Here is a 19,268-nt window from a genome sequence, read left to right as displayed (position 1 = left end):
ATAGGAATGCAAGAGATTTCTGTGCATTAATTTTGTATCCTGCAACTTTACCAGATTCATTGATTAGCTCTAGTAGTTTTCTGGTGGCATCTTTAGGATTCCCTATGTATAGTATCATGTCATCTGCAGTGACAGTTTTACTTCTTCTTTTCCAAGTTGTATTCCTTTTATTTCTTCGTCTTCTCTGATTGCCATAGCTAGGACTTCCAAAACTATCTTGAATAATAGTGGCAAGAGTGGACATCCTTATCTTGTTCCTGATCTTAGAGGAAATGCTTTCAGTTTTTCACCATTGAGAATGATGTTTGCTGTGGATTTGTTGTATATGGCCTTTATTATGTTGAGGTAGGTTCCCTCTGTGCCTACGTTTTGGAGAGTTTTTATCATAAATGATGTTGAATTTTGTTAAAAGCTTTTTCTGCATCTATTGAGATGATCATATTGTTTTTATTCTTCAATTTGTTAATATGGTGCATTACATTGATTGATTTGCATATATTGAAGAATCCTTGCATCCCTGGGATAAATCCCACTTGATCATGGTGTATGATCCTTTTAATGTGTTGTTGGATTCTGTTTGCTAGTATTTCGTTCCGGATTTTTGCGTCTATGTTCATCAGTGATTTTGGTCTATAATTTTCATTTTTTGTAGTATCTTTGTCTGGTTTTAGTATCAGGGTGATGGTGGCCTCATAGAATGAGTTTGGGAGTGTTCCTTCCTCTGCAACTTTTTGCAGGAGTTTGAGAAGGATTTGTGTTGGCTCTTCTCTAAATGTTTGATAGAATTCACCTGTGAAGCCATCTGGTCCTGGATTTTTGTTTGTTGGAAGATTTTTCATTACAGTTTCAATTTCATTACTTGTGATTGGTCTGTTCATATTTTCTATTTCTTCTTGGTTCAGTCTTGGAAGGTTATATCTTTCTAAGAATTTGTCCATTTCTTCCAGGTTGTCCATTTCATTGGCATGGAGTTACTTGTAGTAGTCTCTTAGGATGCTTTGTATTTCTGCGGTGTCTGTTGTAACTTCTCCTTTTTCATTTCTCATTTTATTGATTTGAGTCCTCTCCCTCTTTTTCTTGATGAGTCTGGCTAATGGTTTATCAATTTTATCTTCTCAAAGAAGCAGCTTTTAGTTTTATTGATCTTTGCTATTGTTTTCTTTGTTTCTATTTCATTTATTTCTGCTCTGATCTTTATGATTTCTTTCGTTCTGCTAACTTTGGGTTTTGTTTGTTCTTTTTTCTCTAGTTCCTTTAGGTGTAATGTTAGATTGTTTATTTGAGATGTTTGTTGTTTCTTGTGGTAGAATTGTATTGCTATAAACTTCACTCTTAGAACTGCTTTTGCTGCATCCCATAGGTTTTAGATCATCGTGTTTTTATTGTCATTTGTCTCTAGGTATTTTTTGATTTCCTCTTTGATTTCTTCTCTGATCTCTTGGTTATTTCATAACGTATTGTTTAGCCTCCATGTATTTGTGGTTTTTAATGTTTTTTTCCCCTGTAATTGATTTCTAATCTCATAGCGTTGTGGTCAGAAAAGATGCTTGGTAAGATTTCAGTTTTCTTAAATTTACTCAAGCTTGATTTGTGACCCAAGATGTGATCTGTCCTGGAGAATGTTCCATGCACACTTGAGAAGAAAGTGTAATCTGCTGTTTTCGGATGGAATGTCCTGTAAATATCAATTATCTCTATCTGGTCCTTTGTGTCATTTAAAGCTTGTGTTACCTTATTAATTTTCTGTTTGGATGATCTGTCCATTGGTGTAAGTGGGGTGTTGAAGTCCCCCACTACTATTGTGTTACTGTCGATTTCCTCTTTTATAGCTGTTAGCAGTTGCCTTATGTATTGAGGTGCTCCTGTGTTGGGTGCATATATATTTATAATTGTTATATCTTCTTCTTGGATTGATGCCTTGATCATTATGTAATGTCCTTCCTTGTCTCTTGCAACATTCTTTGTTTTAAAGTCTATTTTATCTGCTATGAGTAGTGCTACTCCAGCTTTCTTTTGATTTCCATTTGCATGGAATATCTTTTTCCATCCCCTCACTTTCAGTCTGTATGTGTCTCTAGGTCTGAAGTGGGTCTCTTGTAGACAACATATATATGGGTTTTGTTTTTATATCCATTCAGAGAGCCTGTGTCTTTTGGTTGGAGCATTTAATCCATTCACGTTTAAGGGAATTATCAATATGGTTATTCCTATTACCATTTTCTTAATTGTTTTGGGTTTGTTTTTGTAGGTCCTTTTCTTCTCTTGTGTTTCCCACTTAGAGAAGTTCCTTTAGCATTTGTACAGCTGGTTTGGTGGTGCTGAATTCTCTTAGCTTTTGCTTGTCTGTAAAGCTTTTGATTTCTCCATCAAATTTGAATGAGATCCTTGCTGGGTAGAGTAATCTTGGTTGTAGGTTCTTCCCTTTCATCACTTTAAATATGTCATGCCACTCCCTTCTGGCTTGTAGAGTTTCTGCTGAGAAGTCAGCTGTTAACCTTATGGGAGTTCCCTTGTATGTTGTCATTTTTCCCTTGCTGCTTTCAGTAATTTTTCTTTGTCTTTAATTTTTGCCAGTTTGATTACTATGTGTCTCAGTGTGTTTCTCCTTGGGTTTATCCTGTCTGGTACTCTCTGTGCTTCCTGGACTTGCATGGCTATTTCCTTTCCCATGTTAGGGAAGTTTTCGACTATAATCTCTACAAATATTTTTTTGGGTCCTTTCTCTCTCTCTTCTCCTTCTGGGACCCCTATAATGTGAATGTTGTTGTGTTTAATATTGTCCCAGAGGTCTCTTAGGCTATCTTCATTGCTTTTCATTCTTTATTCTGTTCTGCAGGAGTGAATTTCACCATTCTGTCTTCCAGCTCACTTAATCCGTTCTTCTGCTTCAGTTATTCTGCTATTGATTCCTTCTAGTGTATTTTTCATTTCAGTTATTGTATTGTTTATTTCTGTTTGTTTGTTCTCTAATTCTTCTAGGTCTTTGTTAAACATTTCTTGCATCTTCTTCATCTTTGCCGCCTTCCTTTTTCCGAGGTCCTGGTTCAGCTTCAGCTTCACTGTCATTATTCTGAATTCTTTTTCTGGAAGGTTGCCTATCTCCACTTCATTTAGTTGTTTTTCTGGGGTTTTATCTTGTTCCTTCATCTGGTACATAGCCCTCTGCCTTTTCAGCTTGTCTGTCTTTCTGTGAATGTGGTTTTTGTTCCACAGGCCGCAGGATTGTAGTTCTTCTTGCTTCTGTTGTCTGCCCTCTGGTGGATGAGGCTATCTAAGAGGCTTGTGCAAGTTTCCTGATGGGAGGGACTGGTGGCAGGTAGAGCTGGGTGTTGCTCTGGTGGGCAGAGCTCAGTAAAACTGTAATCTACTTGTCTGCTGATGGGTAGGGCTGGGTTCCCTCCCTGTTGGTTGTTTGCCCCGAGGCATCCCAACACTGGAGCCTACTTGGACTTTTTGGTGGGGCTAATGGTGAACTCTGGGAGGGCTCAAGCCAGGGAGTACTTTCCAGAACTTCTGCTACCAGTGTCCTTGTCCTCACAGTGAGACACAGCCACTCCCCGCCTCTGCAAGAGACCCTCCAACACTAGCAGGTAGGTCTGGTTCAGTCTCCTATGGGGTCACTGCTCCTTCCCCTGGGTCCCGATGTGCACACTACTTTGTGTATGCCCTCCAAGAGTGGACTCTCTTTTTCCCCCAGTCCTGTCAAAGTCCTGCAATCAAATCCCGCTAGCCTTCAAAGTCTGATTCTCTGGGAATTCCTCCTCCCATTGACTGACTCCCGGGTTGGGAAGCCTGACATGGAGCTCAGAACCTTCACTCCAGTGGGTGGACTTCTGTGGTATAAGTATTCTCCAGTTTGTGAGTCACCCACCCAGCAGTTACGGGATTTGATTTTATTGTGATTGCACCCCTCCTACCGTCTCATTGAGGCTTCTCCTTTGTCTTTGGATGTGGGGTATCGTTTTTGGTGAGTTCCAGTGTCTACCTGTCGATGATTGTTCAACAGTTAGTTGTGATTTCGGTGCTCTCGCAAGAGGGAGTGAGCGCACGTCCTTCTGCTCCGCCATCTTGAACCAGCCTCCTCCCCAATATCATTTATTGAAGAGGCTGTTTCAGGCCTTGAATTCCAGTCTGTAATCCATTTTGAGTTAATTTGTATATGGTGTAAGATAGTCGTCTAGTTTTATTTTTTTGCATGTGGTGGTCCAGTTTTCCCACCAGTATCACTTATTGAAGAGACTGTCCTTTCTGCAGTGTATTTTTTTCTTCTTTTGTCATAGATTAAATGTCCATATATGCATGGGTTTATTTCTGGGCTTTCTATATTCTGTTCCATTGATCTATGTGTCTGTTTTTGTGCCAGTATCATACTGTTTTGTTTACTATAGCTGTGTAGTATAGTTTGAAATCAGGGAGTGTGATACCACCAGCTTTGTTCTTATTTCTCAAGATTGTTTTGGCTATTCAGAGTCTTTTGTGGTTCCATACAAACTTTAGAATTATTTCTCCTGGTTCTGTGAAATCTGCCACTGGCATTTTGTAGGGATTGCACTGAATCTGTAGATTGCTTTGGGTAGTATGCACATTTTAACAATATTCTTCCAATCCATGAGCATGGAATATTTTTCCATTTTTTGAGTACCTTCAGTTTTTTTCATCTGTGTCTTATAGTTTTCAGTGTACAGTTTTTCCCGTCCTTGTCAAATTTATTCTTAGGTCTTTTATGCCTGGTAAATATTTATTGGATGCTAGACATTGTGAATTTTACTTTGGTGAGTGCTAGATATTTTTGTATTCTGGTAAATATTCTTAAGCTTTGTTCTGGGACACAGTTCCTTGGAAACAGTTTTATCGTTCTGAGTCTTGCTTTTAAGATTTGTTAAGTGAGAACAGATTAGTGTTTAGTGCTAATTATTTCCCACTACTGAGAGCCTTCTGAGTCCTCTACTCATATCTCTCTGAAATGAAGTTTTCAGTCTGGCTTTTGGGAAAAGGAACTCTGTGTGAGCTCTAAATACTCATCCCTCTAATCCTTTCAGGTGGTCCTTTGCCATGGCCAGGAAGCTTTTGCAAAGCTCACCTTCTGTGTTTTCTGTCTCTTAGGGATCTTTCTTGCTTCATTATGTCCAATGTCTTGAAAACCATTGTTTTTTTTTTTTGTTCAGTCTTTCGTTGGTTTCAGGCAGGAGGGTAAACCTGGTCTCTATGCCATCTGCTGGCAGTGGAAGCACTTTTTTTTTTTTTTTGCGGTATGTGGGCCTCTCACTGCTGTGGCCTCTCCCGTTGTGGGGCACAGGCCCCGGACGCGCAGGCTCAGCGGCCATGGCTCACGGGCCCAGCCACTCCGCGGCATGTGGGATCTTTCCGGAATGGGGCACGAACCCGTGTCCCCTGCATCGGCAGGCGGACTCTGAACTGCTGCGCCACCAAGGAAGCCCAGCACTTTTATTTTTAATTAAAATATTTTAATTAATTATGGAAATCTCAAACAAGTACAGAAGTATAGTGAGTGGTATGATGCATCCCCACATACCCATCACCCAGCATCAGTAATTACCATCTCTGAGCCAGTCTTGTTTTATCTTTTAGCACTTCTGCCTCTGCCTCTCAACCCCTCTGGATTATTTTGAAGCAAATCATATCATCTCAACCATAAATATTTTAGTATACATCTCTATTATATACCAAAGCAGTTCCTCAAAAGTGTTTCCACAATACCATTTACATACCTAAAGTACTTATTTCTTTGAACCTCTTAGTGTTGTGTCTTTGTTCACGTATTCCTAATTTTCTCACAGTTTTGCTTGTTTGTTATTTTTAAAGTTGGTTTGTTTGAAAAAGCATCCAAATAAAATTTACTTATTCTTTTTTAATTACCATTCCTTCTCACTTTGGACTTGAAATTATTACAGACTCTTGACATCATAAACCATATTATAACAGGATCTTTCCATCTGGTTTCTTTAGCCCCATTCACTGCCTCTCCTTCCCATAGCCACCAGTTCTCTCCCACCAAAACTTTTGATCCATCTTGCTTCTTCCTAAAATATACATATGGTAATGCTGTTCTTAAGCTTAAAAACCTTCAGTGAATAAGCAAGGTACAGAAAAATGTGTATGGTATGCCTTTCTTTATAGAAAACTTAGAAGTAGTATATATGCTTATATCTGTGTACTGCTTCAAGAAGGATACATAAATTATTGACAGTGGTTGCTTCCTAAGAGGGAAACTAGATGACTGAAGTGAGAAGACTTAGTTTTTTAATATTATATTTTATTTTGTTTGAATTATTTTATTTATGTAATTTATTCATTTTAAGTAAAAGGAAAAAATTTTTAAATACTGAGTAAATTATAAGAATATGAACTTGGTGTTCAGGAAGCTTCCACTATGTGGCTCCCACCTCTTTTCCTTTTGCTTCCAGCCAGGATGCAGCCCTCCAAGGTGGCATTTAATGGAAATGTGTCAGCATGGCCTTGGTGTCACAGAGTCTAGAGATTACTACCAACATTAACACAGGGGCCCAGGATTCTAAATTTTCTGTAGTGCTTAGGGTGGTTCTACCTAAAATGTCTTTAGGTCACCTTTGAGGATCATTTTTCTCCCCAGGGAGTTTAATATTTTATCCATTCTTTGGTTTTGGGTTCTACCTAAGCTTTAGTTTTCCCATTCCTTTGATGTGCCATTCTTTCTGTCCTAAATATCTTTTTTGTTCATCTTTACCTTTCTGGTAAGCCTGTATTGCCTATTTTTATAGGTATTCGTATGTATAAATTATTTTTCACTTGAAAGTTTGAACTTTTTATGGGGAGAGATATACTTCCTTTGAGGTTTTGTAATCTTTAGCAAGTTTGACTCTGTGTTTCAGTTTTGATAAAAAGGGGTATGATAATGTAGCTATATTCTGGATTGTTGTAGGGATTAAATTAATGCATGTAAGGAATTTAGAACAGTATGTTATGTAGATTATAGTATGTTGCACAATGCTTTACATATAGTAGGCATTCATTCAGTAAAGTTTTTGGAATATTTGGAGTATTGATGAATAAATGAATATTATTCTTAGTTTTCAGAGATTAATGTAAATACAAACTAGGTCTTTTTTTTTTTTTTTTTTTTACAACTAGTATTCATTAATTAATTGATTCAAGAAATAATCGAGTGTTTCCTTTGTGCTAGGCAGTAGTGCGAGGTTTCGGGAACACATGGTGACTAAAGACTAACTGTGTGTTCTTTTAAGGAGCTTACGTAAATACTTATTGAAATATGAGTTCTATAAGAGTATAACATGGAGGAGCCTAAAGTAATTTTGCTGGTAAATATCAGCTTTCTCTGATTGAAAATAAGTCTGAAGAATTTCCTGTGGTATACCAAATTGTTATACCTTTATTTTGCTTGCTTTAGAAAATAGAATCAGCCACTGTATCCAACATGATAATCTTAGCTGCCAACATAGTTTTTCCTATTAATAACAATAATAATAATCAGTAATTGTCTTTACCTCATGTTAATGGAATTTTGGACATCTCTGAGAGCTTGAAATTGAGTTTCTTTGTTTCAGATGATGGTTCTATTTATATAATGGTTATTGTAAAATTAGGTATATCATGAAATTTCTGTTAGTTTAATTTCATTGTCGTAATTAGGAGAGAAGCTTTGAAATTTGTCTGATTCTTCAATTTAATATTTGTGATTTCATATTTAGAATTGTTTTATATTTCTCTACATATTAGGTATTAAGTCCACAAAAGTTGGAATTGTTACGAGCTGAAATACAACAAGAACTAGAAACTCCAATGAGAGAATGTTTTAGGCATCTGGATGAAGTAAGTAATTTGTATAGAAGGACTGTGCATTTATCTACATGTGACTGTGAAAGGCTTGAGGAAACGCATCATTCTCCTACTCAAAAGCCCTGCAACAGCTTCCGTTCTTACTCAGAGTCCTTATAGCAGCCTTTAAGGCTGCACACAATCAGATCACATTCTTGTGTCCACATTTGGCCTTCTTGGTGTTTCTTTGGCACTTCAGAAATGGTGCAGTTCAAGTCTTTGCCCTAGCTGTTATTCCTGCCACATATCTCTTGGCTAATTTTCTCATCTTTTTTAAGTCTGCTGAAATTTCACCTTTCCAGTAGGGCCTACTTTGACCAACCCCTGCCTCCTTTTAATATTGCAACTTGCCTTTCCTGTCACTCTTTAGACTTTTGGATACCCATTTACCCTGCTCTACTTTTTATTTTTCTCTAGTATTTATAATCTTCTAATATGCTATATAATATTTATTGTGCTTATTTTTAAAATTTTCCCTTTTACAACTGCTAGAATGTAAGTTGTATGAAGGGAGGAACCTTTATCTGGTTTTGTTCACTGTTAGAGTCCACGTTCCTAAAACACTTCCTAGCATACAACAGGTGCTCAATTAATGTTCGCTGAATGAAAGAATGAATTTCATGCAGCCTCAGAAAAGTAAAAATTTGTTAGTTTTTCTTCAGATTGAGATCAGTCTCCTCATATGAAATGTTGGTATGTTTAATAAAGGGAACAGGAAGAGATGACAGATATTGACTATATTAGGTACTATCCTAGACATTTTATACGTTATCTTATTTAATAAACATACTGGGCCTTATACATACAAATGAATATTGTCCCCCTCAAAATGGTCCCCTTTGTAAAGTTGTAGACTAGTGATGCTGTCATTGCACAAAACAGTTGTGGGAATCCTCATTTATAAATGATTTTCTGGCTTGATAAAGTCATCTTTTCAATATCATCCTGATGGGTAACCAGAGCATTATGGTTTAGGAGTAGATTTAATTTTGGATTATAAAAAATTACTTAAATCTGAGGTAGGTGATCAAGTTAAGTAAAAGCATGTTTGTTTGTTTTTTAAAAAAAGTATGTTTCTAATAAAATCACAAAACTCACTTTCTTGGTTTGTAAACAGGCTTAGAAATCTTTCAACTAAAGATTTATAGTGAGCTGAGTATCTTAGGAGGCATGCTTTCCTTGTTAATTCCCTGATGTATGTTGGAATAGTGTCTCCATCTTCCTGCTCTGTTGCCTGAGTTTTTATTGAGATTCAGAATGCCAGCAGCTTTTGAAGTGTTAAGAAGCAGAATTTTAGAGCATAGGCATTGCATGTGTTCTTGGTTAGTCAGGAGAGTTGGTGCTACATATACTTCAGACTAGTGTGTTGAATTGGACTATCATTGTAATATTTGACTGAACCTTGAGTTACTGTACTAAACATTCAAATAATCATTTACCTACTTAGAATTCATCCTTTTTGACTTTTAAGGGGGTATTTTATATTTTATTATAGAATTAATTTTTAAAATCTATTTTGAAAGGTGTGCTACATTTTAAAATATTATTTTATTAAGCCCAGAGGTCAAAAGTTTTGATATGCTAATACATTTTTATTATTAGAATCAGTGAGGAAATAAGATTAATTGAAGGGTAATTTGTTTTACTGATACCTTTTCAGGAGTGTGCTAGTTCTGTTTGTAGCATTCTTGCAATGAGAACTTTTCCAAGATTTGTTTATACTTCTGTTAAGCTTAATTTTTTACTTTTAGAATGGCTCTTAGTATAAAACAATTTAAAATTTTTGAAAAGGTGATTTTTGAAGTGAGTACAAATTTCATTTATAAATTTGTGATAAATTACAATCTTCTTTTAATTTAGGAAGTAGAAAAGTATAGAGCTGAATATAATAAACTTCGCTATGAGCATACATTTCTCAAATCAGAATTTGAACACCAGAAAGAAGAATGTGCACGTATTTTAGAAGAAGAAAAAATAAAATACGAATCAGAGGTGAGTGACTGATTATACTAGTTTAGTCATTATCCTGCTAGTCAATAAAATTTTATGATTTTATATTTTTTGTGAATCTCAACCTAAAGTTGATTGCATAATTGTTTTATTAATTAATGGTTAAGTATTTGTCATGATTTTCATCTGCTCTATAGCAACATTTTTCTGGTGAATGTTCTTTTTGGACTGTTAAAAGAGGAAAAGATGAAGAAATTTTATTTTGCCCCAGTCAGTGGTGATAGATAGCAGAGACAGACTTCTCTTTGCAAATACAGTTTGTCTGTGTGATTGCTTATTTAGCACTGTCCCCCTCTACTTATTGGAATCAAACCATGTTCAGGAGAGCTCTGGCTGTCAGCCCACGCTCCTTGTTTCCACTGATACAAACAAGGGGTTTATACATTAGGGTGTGCCCATCACCATCACTTCGTTCTTTATGGCATCTACAACTGCAACATTCTGTCTCTGATGCCTATAGCCTATACCCCTATTCTCTATCTATTAAGTTTGGCAGCCTCTCTTCTCATTTTGTCTCCTAATTTTGCCAAAAACGAGGTTTGTGTCTCTTATTCTTCATGTTGCTTTTAGGTGATTTTTCAGGATGGAAAGAGAGAAATATCAGTTTTATGTTGCTATATTCAAATAAGAAATCTAATGCTAGTTGAATTTATTAAAAAATAACTTGTTGGCCGTACTTACATGAAGCATTCTATGTACAAACACATCTTCATAATACATTTATTGCATTGACTTTATTTGGAATTAAGAGCTAAAATATACTCTCCTTCCTTTACAAATTACTAATTGGATCAGACTGATTTCTTCTTATCAGTGAGCAGATTCCTCCATGATTGTTTGAAAAGTAAGAAGTTGAATGAACTTTGGATCATTTGAGTCCATTAAGAATTTGGTACCAAAAAACTATAAATAATTATAGTCTTTTTCATTAAAAAAATTATTTATTTTTTTTTACATATGATCTCATGTCTATTATGGTCAGTGATATGGAGCAGGACCGTCTTATTTTCTCCATTTTAAATGGCGACACTGAAGCATGAGATAAGTGACTTGCCCAAAGTCTCACAGAAACTCAGCAGCCAAGTTAACAGTAGAACTCAGGTACCCCAACTCCCACCCAGAGTTTTAAGTTTCAAATTATTAATGATTTGAGGTTGCCATGCTAATTAGGGGCCATCTAACCACTGTAATATTGTAGAGAGATCAATTGATTTATATTATGTAAGATTTTGAAAGATTTTGAGTCTGTAATTATGATAGACTTAAAGGAACTACATATAAAAATTTTCCTGTGGAAAAAAAAGAATGATAAAAAGATTTCCAACCTAAAATGTAGATTTAGTAAATTGAAGAGTCACTACTGAGGCTGAAGATAGTGATGCTTTATTTTATACTTTGCTTTTAAAATCTAATGTTGGGGCTTCCCTGGCGGCGCAGTGGTTGAGAGTCCGCCTGCCGATGCAGGGGACACGGGTTCGTGCCCCGGTCCGGGAAGATCCCACATGCCGCGGAGCGGCTGGGCCCGTAAGCCATGGCCGCTGAGCCTGAGCGTCCGGAGCCTGCGTGCCCGGAGCCTGTGCTCCGCAACGGGAGAGGCCACAACAGTGAGAGGCCCGCGTACCTCAAAAAAAAAAAACAAAACCAAAAACAAACAAACAAACAACAACAACAAAAAAAATCTAATGTTGATGTTTACCTGGTAATGATTATTTGTATTCTGTAGTTTCTAGTTTTATTGTGTTTTTAAACAATGAAACCTGCATCTGAAACCTGATGCCTATTCTATTTTTCACCCATGAAAGGCCAGATGATATTCTTTAAAAATTTTAAGGTGCCAGTGGCATCTTAAATAATTTTCTAATTGGAATGTCTTATGACATTCTTAGAAATCTGGAGATAAACCGCTAGCTAAGAAGCTATGATTAGTAAAGGCTAGAAAAGTAAAACTTTCTAATAAGACTGAAGTTCTCGTATGAGTGTGTTTCATGTTTGGTAATTGCAATTGTTGTTGCTTTTGTTGTGGTCATCCATTTACAATGCTTGGTGTCAGCTTATCTCTTGTAAAAATAAAATACAGTGTGTGTGTGAGTTGTGGGGGAAAAAAAAAGACTGAAGTTCTCTCCTTTCTACTTCCTAGTTGATTATGCAGGAGTAATATTAATTAGTGGATAATTGGCTGTCTGCTTTCGTTCCATCACTTATCTTTACACTCCAGTTTCTCTTTACAATTAAAGTAAAAACTAGTGAGATGATGTGGACACAAAACAGCAGTAAAACTTCAAAGTAAAGCCTACTCTTGCCATCTATCAACTTTACAATTTTAACTGGTATAAAATATATTAGCTTGGTGTACTAAAAATAATCGGATTTTCTTGCATTAATTAAGGACTCACACAATACTGTACATTTTCACTTCTACAGATAAAAGAAATAACTGAATATTCTTTAGTGTTTTGTTTCATAGGGGAATACTTGAGGAAGATTTTGTCAGTGTTTTCCTGAGGCGCACTCTAGGAATTCACATGTCCCTCATGATATTTTGAAGTTTAAAAAATATATGAAAGAAGATATCTTTATGAAAAAGATAATGGCATGATTTTTCAGTGCATTTGACTGTATACAGATGAAATTCTGAAGTTACATATATAGTTGTTATTTGGAAGTGGTACTACTGTGTTTATATTTTATTAGGACTCTGATTTTATATTATTCTGCAAATAGTAATGAAGAGCAGTACAAAGAGTTTTAGGTACAGGTGATTGTAATGTAGCCTGAATGAGTGAAAGAGTAATCCAGTGGAGATACTAAGATCTTGAGAGAGGGCAGTGAGCCCTGCATCATATGAAGACCTGTCAGTGACACAGTACATAGTGACAGGTCTCCAAGATTATTCCATCATGCTTTCCAAACTGGCTGAGCTCTACCTTGGCTTGTATGGGGCTGGTGAGAAGCCAAATTTCCTATGGCAAAGAAGGAGATCTTCTTTGGGTCCCTGTTACCACATGCTGTTTTTTCATTATAGCACTGGTAGCACAGAACTTGATAATGCGCTCCTTCTTTGGGTCCTTATCCTGACATGTATGTCGGTAGACATCATGAAATCTCTCAAAACACTTCTTTTTTGTTCTGATAGGTTTTGAAGTTCTATCTGGAGTGCTGCTTTAGGTCCCGGTGGGTTCCGTTATCTGAAATATTCCAAGTTCTCTAACTTACACCCTTCTCAGATTACTCTGAACTATTGATACATTACAATAGATAAAAGTCTCCCAAATTAAAATTAAATTACTTCACAGTTGGAATTCTCTGGAATTGATTTTAGCAAACTTTTAAGAAGGGCTTTATGAAATTTTACTCATTAAACTTTTCTGTGAAAGCAGTTTTGAATATCTCAAAAACTTAACTTTTTGCCTGTAAAATTTTAAACATTTTAGATGTTCATTTAGCATGACATGGGGAACGGACTTAACTTCTCTGTGCATCAGTGTCCTCATCTATAAAATGGTGTTATCAGTAGTATCTATCTCATGGAGTTGTTTTGAGGATTTAATAAATTAATGTGTGTAAAGTGCTTAGACAGCACATAGTAAGTCTTCAATAAATGGTAGTTGCTATTATCATTATTTAAAGTCCCACGTGCTCAGATTTCTTGAGTATATGATCTTGTCCTTTACTTGAGCATGTTAGAGTTTTCAGTGTCAGGTCTGCACTTAGATCCTCTAAGTATTTTGAGGGCATATCTCATTACAGTGCCTGCATCCCCCGTCTTCATCTCACCATCATCTGACTGCTCTGCTTTCAGGTGCCCTCTGCCCTAGCTTTTCCTATCAGTCACAGTTAGTTATCTTTCTTTTACTACAGTCATGACCTCTCGGGGCCTGAAAAAGACATATGTTTATTATCCCTATTCTCTTGTTCAGTTTGAGTAGAATTCTTCTAAAGACACTGAACATCGCCTCATTTCCCAACAGTTCTTGCATCCCATCGTCTGATCTTTCCATATTTATGTCTGGAGGCAAATACATAGTCATGGGGAGAAAGTTCTTAGTACTGTCTTTCTCTTACTAGGAGAAAGTAAGGAGTTTAAGGAAAGGAGATGTTATCTTCCAAAATTAGATTAAAATATGAACTTTAAATCTGTAAATAATTTAAGTGCTGCCTTCTTCGTAGTGTAAATAAATGAGGAAATGGTTTTGTTTTCCATCATTGATATAGGAAAAATCAATTCTAACACATATAGGGGAAAAGGGGAAACTTGGAATAATAGGAATATAAAAAGGTAAGCTAACTTGACTTTAGAAACAAAGATCAGGGAACTTGAAATTTCATGTGCAAAATGTTTACCATAATGCCTGACAAATAGTAAATATTCAAATTAATGGTATTATCATTATTAGTACCTGACAGCATTAATCATAGTACTAATTTTCATAATAAATATAGTAGATATTTTTAAATAGATTTCATATTTGTAAATGAGAAGCTACAGAAGTTGAAGAAGTGAAAGAAAACAAATTTGTATTTAATTTACTGGGAGAAGCACTTTATAATTCTTTGAATTTTGTCAACAACCCTAGAGATTAGATAATCATTATTCGCATTTTATAAATGAGAAAACGCTCATGAAGCACTGAGAGACTGGTTCAAGGTTGGACAGCTAGTAGGTGGTAGAGCCAGGAATCAAATCTAGGTAGTCTGGGGGTTTCTGCTTCTGGCCATCGTAGAGTTTTAGGGACTGAATTTAACTTAAGGTGCTGACTAAAAACTGGGACAAAATATAGGAAGCTGTGGTTTTCAGACACTAGAAAACGGGTAGTACGTACTAGACAGTGATCCCTAAAAGAAGGAAACAAATAAAATGAGCTCTGAGATTGCCTCATCTTATGTCCACCAGAGTGGAAAGGCCACCTAATGCATGGTGCATTGCATAGAAGACTCAGAAGGATTTTATCTCAGTAGTAGGGCCAAATTAGCCCCATAATAGTGGCTACTCTGGTTCTGCCTAACAAGTGTAAAAGAAAGATTTGAGAGGATCAAACTATTCCTAAGTAACTTAACTGAATAATAGAACAAAGATTTAAAAGTACCTAAAGGAATACAAAAGAACCTAACATTAAAATGAAATAAAATAAAAATAAAATTCAGAATGTCTGACATCCAGGATAAAAGGACTGGGTTCATAGTTGTATTCTACGAAACATTTAAGGAAGAAATTATACCCCGTCTTTACAATTTCTTTCAAAAGATAGAATCAGAAGGAATCTTCTTAATTCATTCCATGAAGCCAGCATTACCCTAATACCTAATCCAAACAAAGACATTACAAGAAGACTATAGACCAAACTCTCCCATGAACAAAGATGCAAGAATCCTCGATGCCGCATCGTTAGAGCCCCCATGCCGTGGAGCAACTAAGCCCGTGCACCACAACTCCTGAGCCTGTGCTCTAGAGCCTGCGAGCCACAACTACTGGAGCCTGTGCTCTGTAACAAGAGAAGCCACCAAAATGAGAAGCCCGCGCACCGCAGCAAAGAGTAGCCCCCACTCACCACAGCTAGAGCAAGCCCGTGTGCAGCGACGAAGGCCCAATGCAGCCAAAAATAAGTAAAATAAATTAAAAAAATAATAAAGAATCCTCAACAAAATATTAGCAAATTGAAATCAACAATGTATAAAAATAATAATGCATCATGAACAAGGAGGATTTATTTCAGGTGTTCAAAGCTGGTTCAACATTGGAAAATGAACTAATGTAATTCATCACATCAGTAGGCCAAAGAAGAAAAATCACATCATCATATCAAAAGATACAGAAAAAGTTGTTGATAAAAGCCAACACCCATTCATGATAAAACTGTCAGCAAACTAGTACTAGAGGGGAACTACCTCAACTTGATAAAGAACATCTATAAAAAAAAGTACAACTAATGTCATACTTAGTGGTGTGAAACCAGAAGCTGTCCCACTAAAATCAGGGAACAAGGCAAGGATGTCCCCTCTTACCACTCCTTTTCAGTATTGTACTGGAGTCTTAGCTAATACAATAAGACAAGAAAAGGAAATAAAAGACATACAAATTTGGAAGGAAGAAATAGAGCTGTCTTTGCTTACAGATACATGATTGTGCAGAAAATCTAAAACAATCAATACAAAACTCCTGGAACTAATCCAGCTTTTACAGTGGAGTTGCAGGATACAAGGTTAACCTACAAATGGCAGTCACTTTCCTATATGACAGTAATCAACAAGTGGAATCTGAAATTAAAAACATAATATCATTTACATTAGCACCCCCCCAATGAAATACTTAAAAAAAATATGTAGAAGATCTAAGTGAAGATCTGATGAACATAATCAAAGGATGAATGGAGGGGTATTTCACCTTCATGGAGAGGAAGACTTAATGTTGCCAAGATGTCTGTGCTTCCCAGCTTAATCTGTAGATTAAGTACAATCCCAATCAAAACCCCAGCAAGTTTTGTAGATATTGACAAACTGATTCTAAAGCTTATAGAGAGCGGCAAAAGACCCAGAATAGCCAGCACAATATTGAAGAACAAAGTTGAAGGACTATCAAGCTATGGTAATCAAGACAGTGTGCTGTTGGCAAAAGAACAGACAAACGGATTAATAGAACAGACCAGAGAGTTGAGAAATAGACCCATAGAAATAGCATCATCTGTTCTTTGACAGAGGAGAAAAGGCAGAGTAGAGAAAAATTATCTTTTCAACAAATGATGCTAAAACAACTAGACATGCAAATGCAAAAAAAAAAAAAAAGTGGATCTAGACACAGACCATACAACTTCCCAGAAATTAACACAAAATAGATTATAGACCTAAATGTAAAACTTAAAATTATCAGACTCCTAGAAGATAATGTAGGGAAAAACCTAGATGACCTTGGGTTTGGTGATGACTTAGATACACCACCAAGATATGGTACTTGATGCATGAAAGAAATAATAAGTTAGACTTCATTGAAGTAAAAACTTTCCACTCTGAAAGACACTCTATTTTTTTTTTTTTTTTTTTTTTTTTTTGCATTACGCGGGCCTCTCACTGCTGTGGCCTCTCCCGCTGCCGGAGCACAGGCTCCAGACGTGCAGGCCCAGCGGCCATGGCCTATGGGCCCAGCCGCTCCACGGCATGCAGGATCCTGCCGGACTGGGGCATGAACCCACGTCCCCTGCATCGGCAGGTGGACTCCCAAGCACTGCGCCACCTGGGAAGCCCTGAAAGACACTCTAGAGAATGAGAAGAGAAGCCATAGGCTGGGAGAAAATATTTGAAAAAGATATATGTGATAAAGGACTGTTACCCAAAATATACAACAAACTTAAACTCAACAATAAGAAAAGAAACAGCCGGATTAAAAAATGGGCCAAAGACCTTAACAAACATCTCACCAAAGAAGATATACAAATGGCAACTTAGCACCTGAAAAGATGTTGAACATCATATGTCATTAGGGAATTCAGGACTTCAAGGGAGATGACATGTGAATCTGAGATTGGAGGAAAAGGGGAGAGCGGAGGCTGTGTCCAAGATCTTTACCCAGAGGATGGATAGCAGTGATTGAATATGAGCTCCTCCAGAACAGAGGTTTTATGATTGTAGTTGACCCTTGAACAACATGGGGTTTGAACGGTGCGGGTCCACTTATACCTGGATTTTTAAAAATAAATACACATACAATACTGCATATAAGTGGACCCGCACCATTCAAACCCATGTTGTTCAAGGGTCAACTGTACACAGTCTACGGTTGGTCGAATCGGCAGATGTAGAACCCGCCCATACAGAGGACTGATTTGAGCCCTTGGTTTTTGGTATCTGTAGCAGGTCCTGGAACCAATCCTGTTAGATACTGAGAGCCGGCTGGCTGTCTCTGCTTATCTGCTAGGTTTTCTAATGTATCCTTAATACCTAGAGCAGTGCTGCCTATGCAGTAAGTACTCAATAAATACTTGTTGCATGAACGAATGAATAGAGAAGTTAGAAGGCAGTGATTACCAGTTTTGGGAGGAGTGACTTGGTAGAGAACTCTTGTTAAGGAGTTATAAATGTGAGATCTAATCCTGAATTTGGTATTAGCTAGCTCAGTCCAGAGCTTCAGCTCTCACTTCAACTATCACATAGATGCCTTTTAAAACTACTGGAGGAAGCAATAACATAGGGAAACATGCTGGTCATGAACATTAGCTGTCTGATCCCATATGTAAAATGAAGACTACAAGATAAATTATTGTTACTAAATGCAATTTTATATATAACACTTAGCTCAGCACTTGATCCATATTAAGTACTCAGTAAAGGGCACCATTGTTTGAACCCGAGTTTCATATCGATGAGCTGCCACACCTCTGATATAGCACAGTGGAATAATATTTGGATTTCCTCATGCAAAAGCTAAGTGGTTTCTTAAAGATCTTCCAGCCCAGCCCTTCATTTTAACTGATGCCAAAGTGAAAAAATGACTTCCACAAAGTCACACATCTGGCTGAAGGAAAGAGAATATGGAGGGAAAAAGGTAGTTGGGGACCAAACCTTGGGGGTAATGTTTATGTAAAGGATGGGAGGAAAAATAGGAGACACTAATTAGTTGAGTTTTTGAGGGCTTGACCCTGAATTTTACAGCTGCCTTCTATAATAAATTTTATTTTCTGGGAAGAAATGGCATTTGCCTTCTGTGGATAGCTCTACCTATATTTCCCATTGACATCTTTAATTCAGCTTCAGTTTAATGTCCAAAACCAAACTGGAATCACTACATGTTAGAACTGAATAGGATCTTAGAGGGCCTCATTCTAACCTCTCATTTTACAGGTGAGGAACATTCTGCCCTGGGGTGGAGGTCTCACACTTAGATTCACTTATAGCAGAGTGAGCAATCAGCTGTCCCTTGGGCCATTTTTGCCCAGGCTGCAGAGCATCACTTTAAGGCCTTTCGGCTTAGAGTGAGCCTGCTAAGCTCATCCTGGCTACAACCACCCCTGGTGCTGTTTATAGCCGTCGCTTCTAACTTTCTTTTTTCTTTTTTTTAAACAACTGAATCTTTAAGTTAAATCACCTGAAGAAACCCCATATATAAAAAGAGACTAAAAAGAGGAGCTGCTGTGGTTAACAACAAAGGTTTGTTGGTGGTGATAGTAGGGGATAGGGAGTTGGCGAGATCAGCAGAGGGAAAGAATGAGGGTTTTTTTTTTTGGTTTTTTTTGCGGTACGCGGGCCTCTCACTGCTGTGGCCTCTCCCGTTGCGGAGCACAGGCTCCGGACGCGCAGGCTCAGCGGCCATGGCTCACGGGCCTAGCCGCTCTGCGGCACGTGGGATCTTCCCAGACCGGGGCACGAACCCGTGTCCCCTGCATCGGCAGGCGGACTCTCAACCACTGCGCCACCAGGGAAGCCCCAAAGAATGAGTTTTA

The 19,268-nt window shown here is 37.3% G+C and overlaps 1 protein-coding gene across 2 annotated transcripts in view; it reads left to right on the top strand.

The window, feature by feature from the left end:
• The window catches only part of CEP83 (centrosomal protein 83), a 111,476-nt gene that overhangs the window by 53,150 nt on the left and 39,058 nt on the right, over positions 1–19,268 (top strand). For both annotated transcript variants that reach the window (XM_029204894.1, XM_029204892.1), the window contains 2 exons: positions 7,735–7,827; positions 9,694–9,825. In XM_029204894.1, the coding sequence (XP_029060727.1) occupies positions 7,735–7,827; positions 9,694–9,825 (225 nt within the window). The remainder of the gene's footprint in view (positions 1–7,734; positions 7,828–9,693; positions 9,826–19,268) is intronic.

This window comes from Monodon monoceros, unplaced genomic scaffold (assembly GCF_005190385.1).
Source record: "Monodon monoceros isolate NGI ecotype Baffin Bay Population unplaced genomic scaffold, NGI_Narwhal_1 Super_Scaffold_6, whole genome shotgun sequence".
Lineage (NCBI taxonomy): Eukaryota > Metazoa > Chordata > Mammalia > Artiodactyla > Monodontidae > Monodon > Monodon monoceros.
Note: the sequence above shows the minus strand (reverse complement) of the source record. Positions and strands in the feature narration are given on the sequence as shown.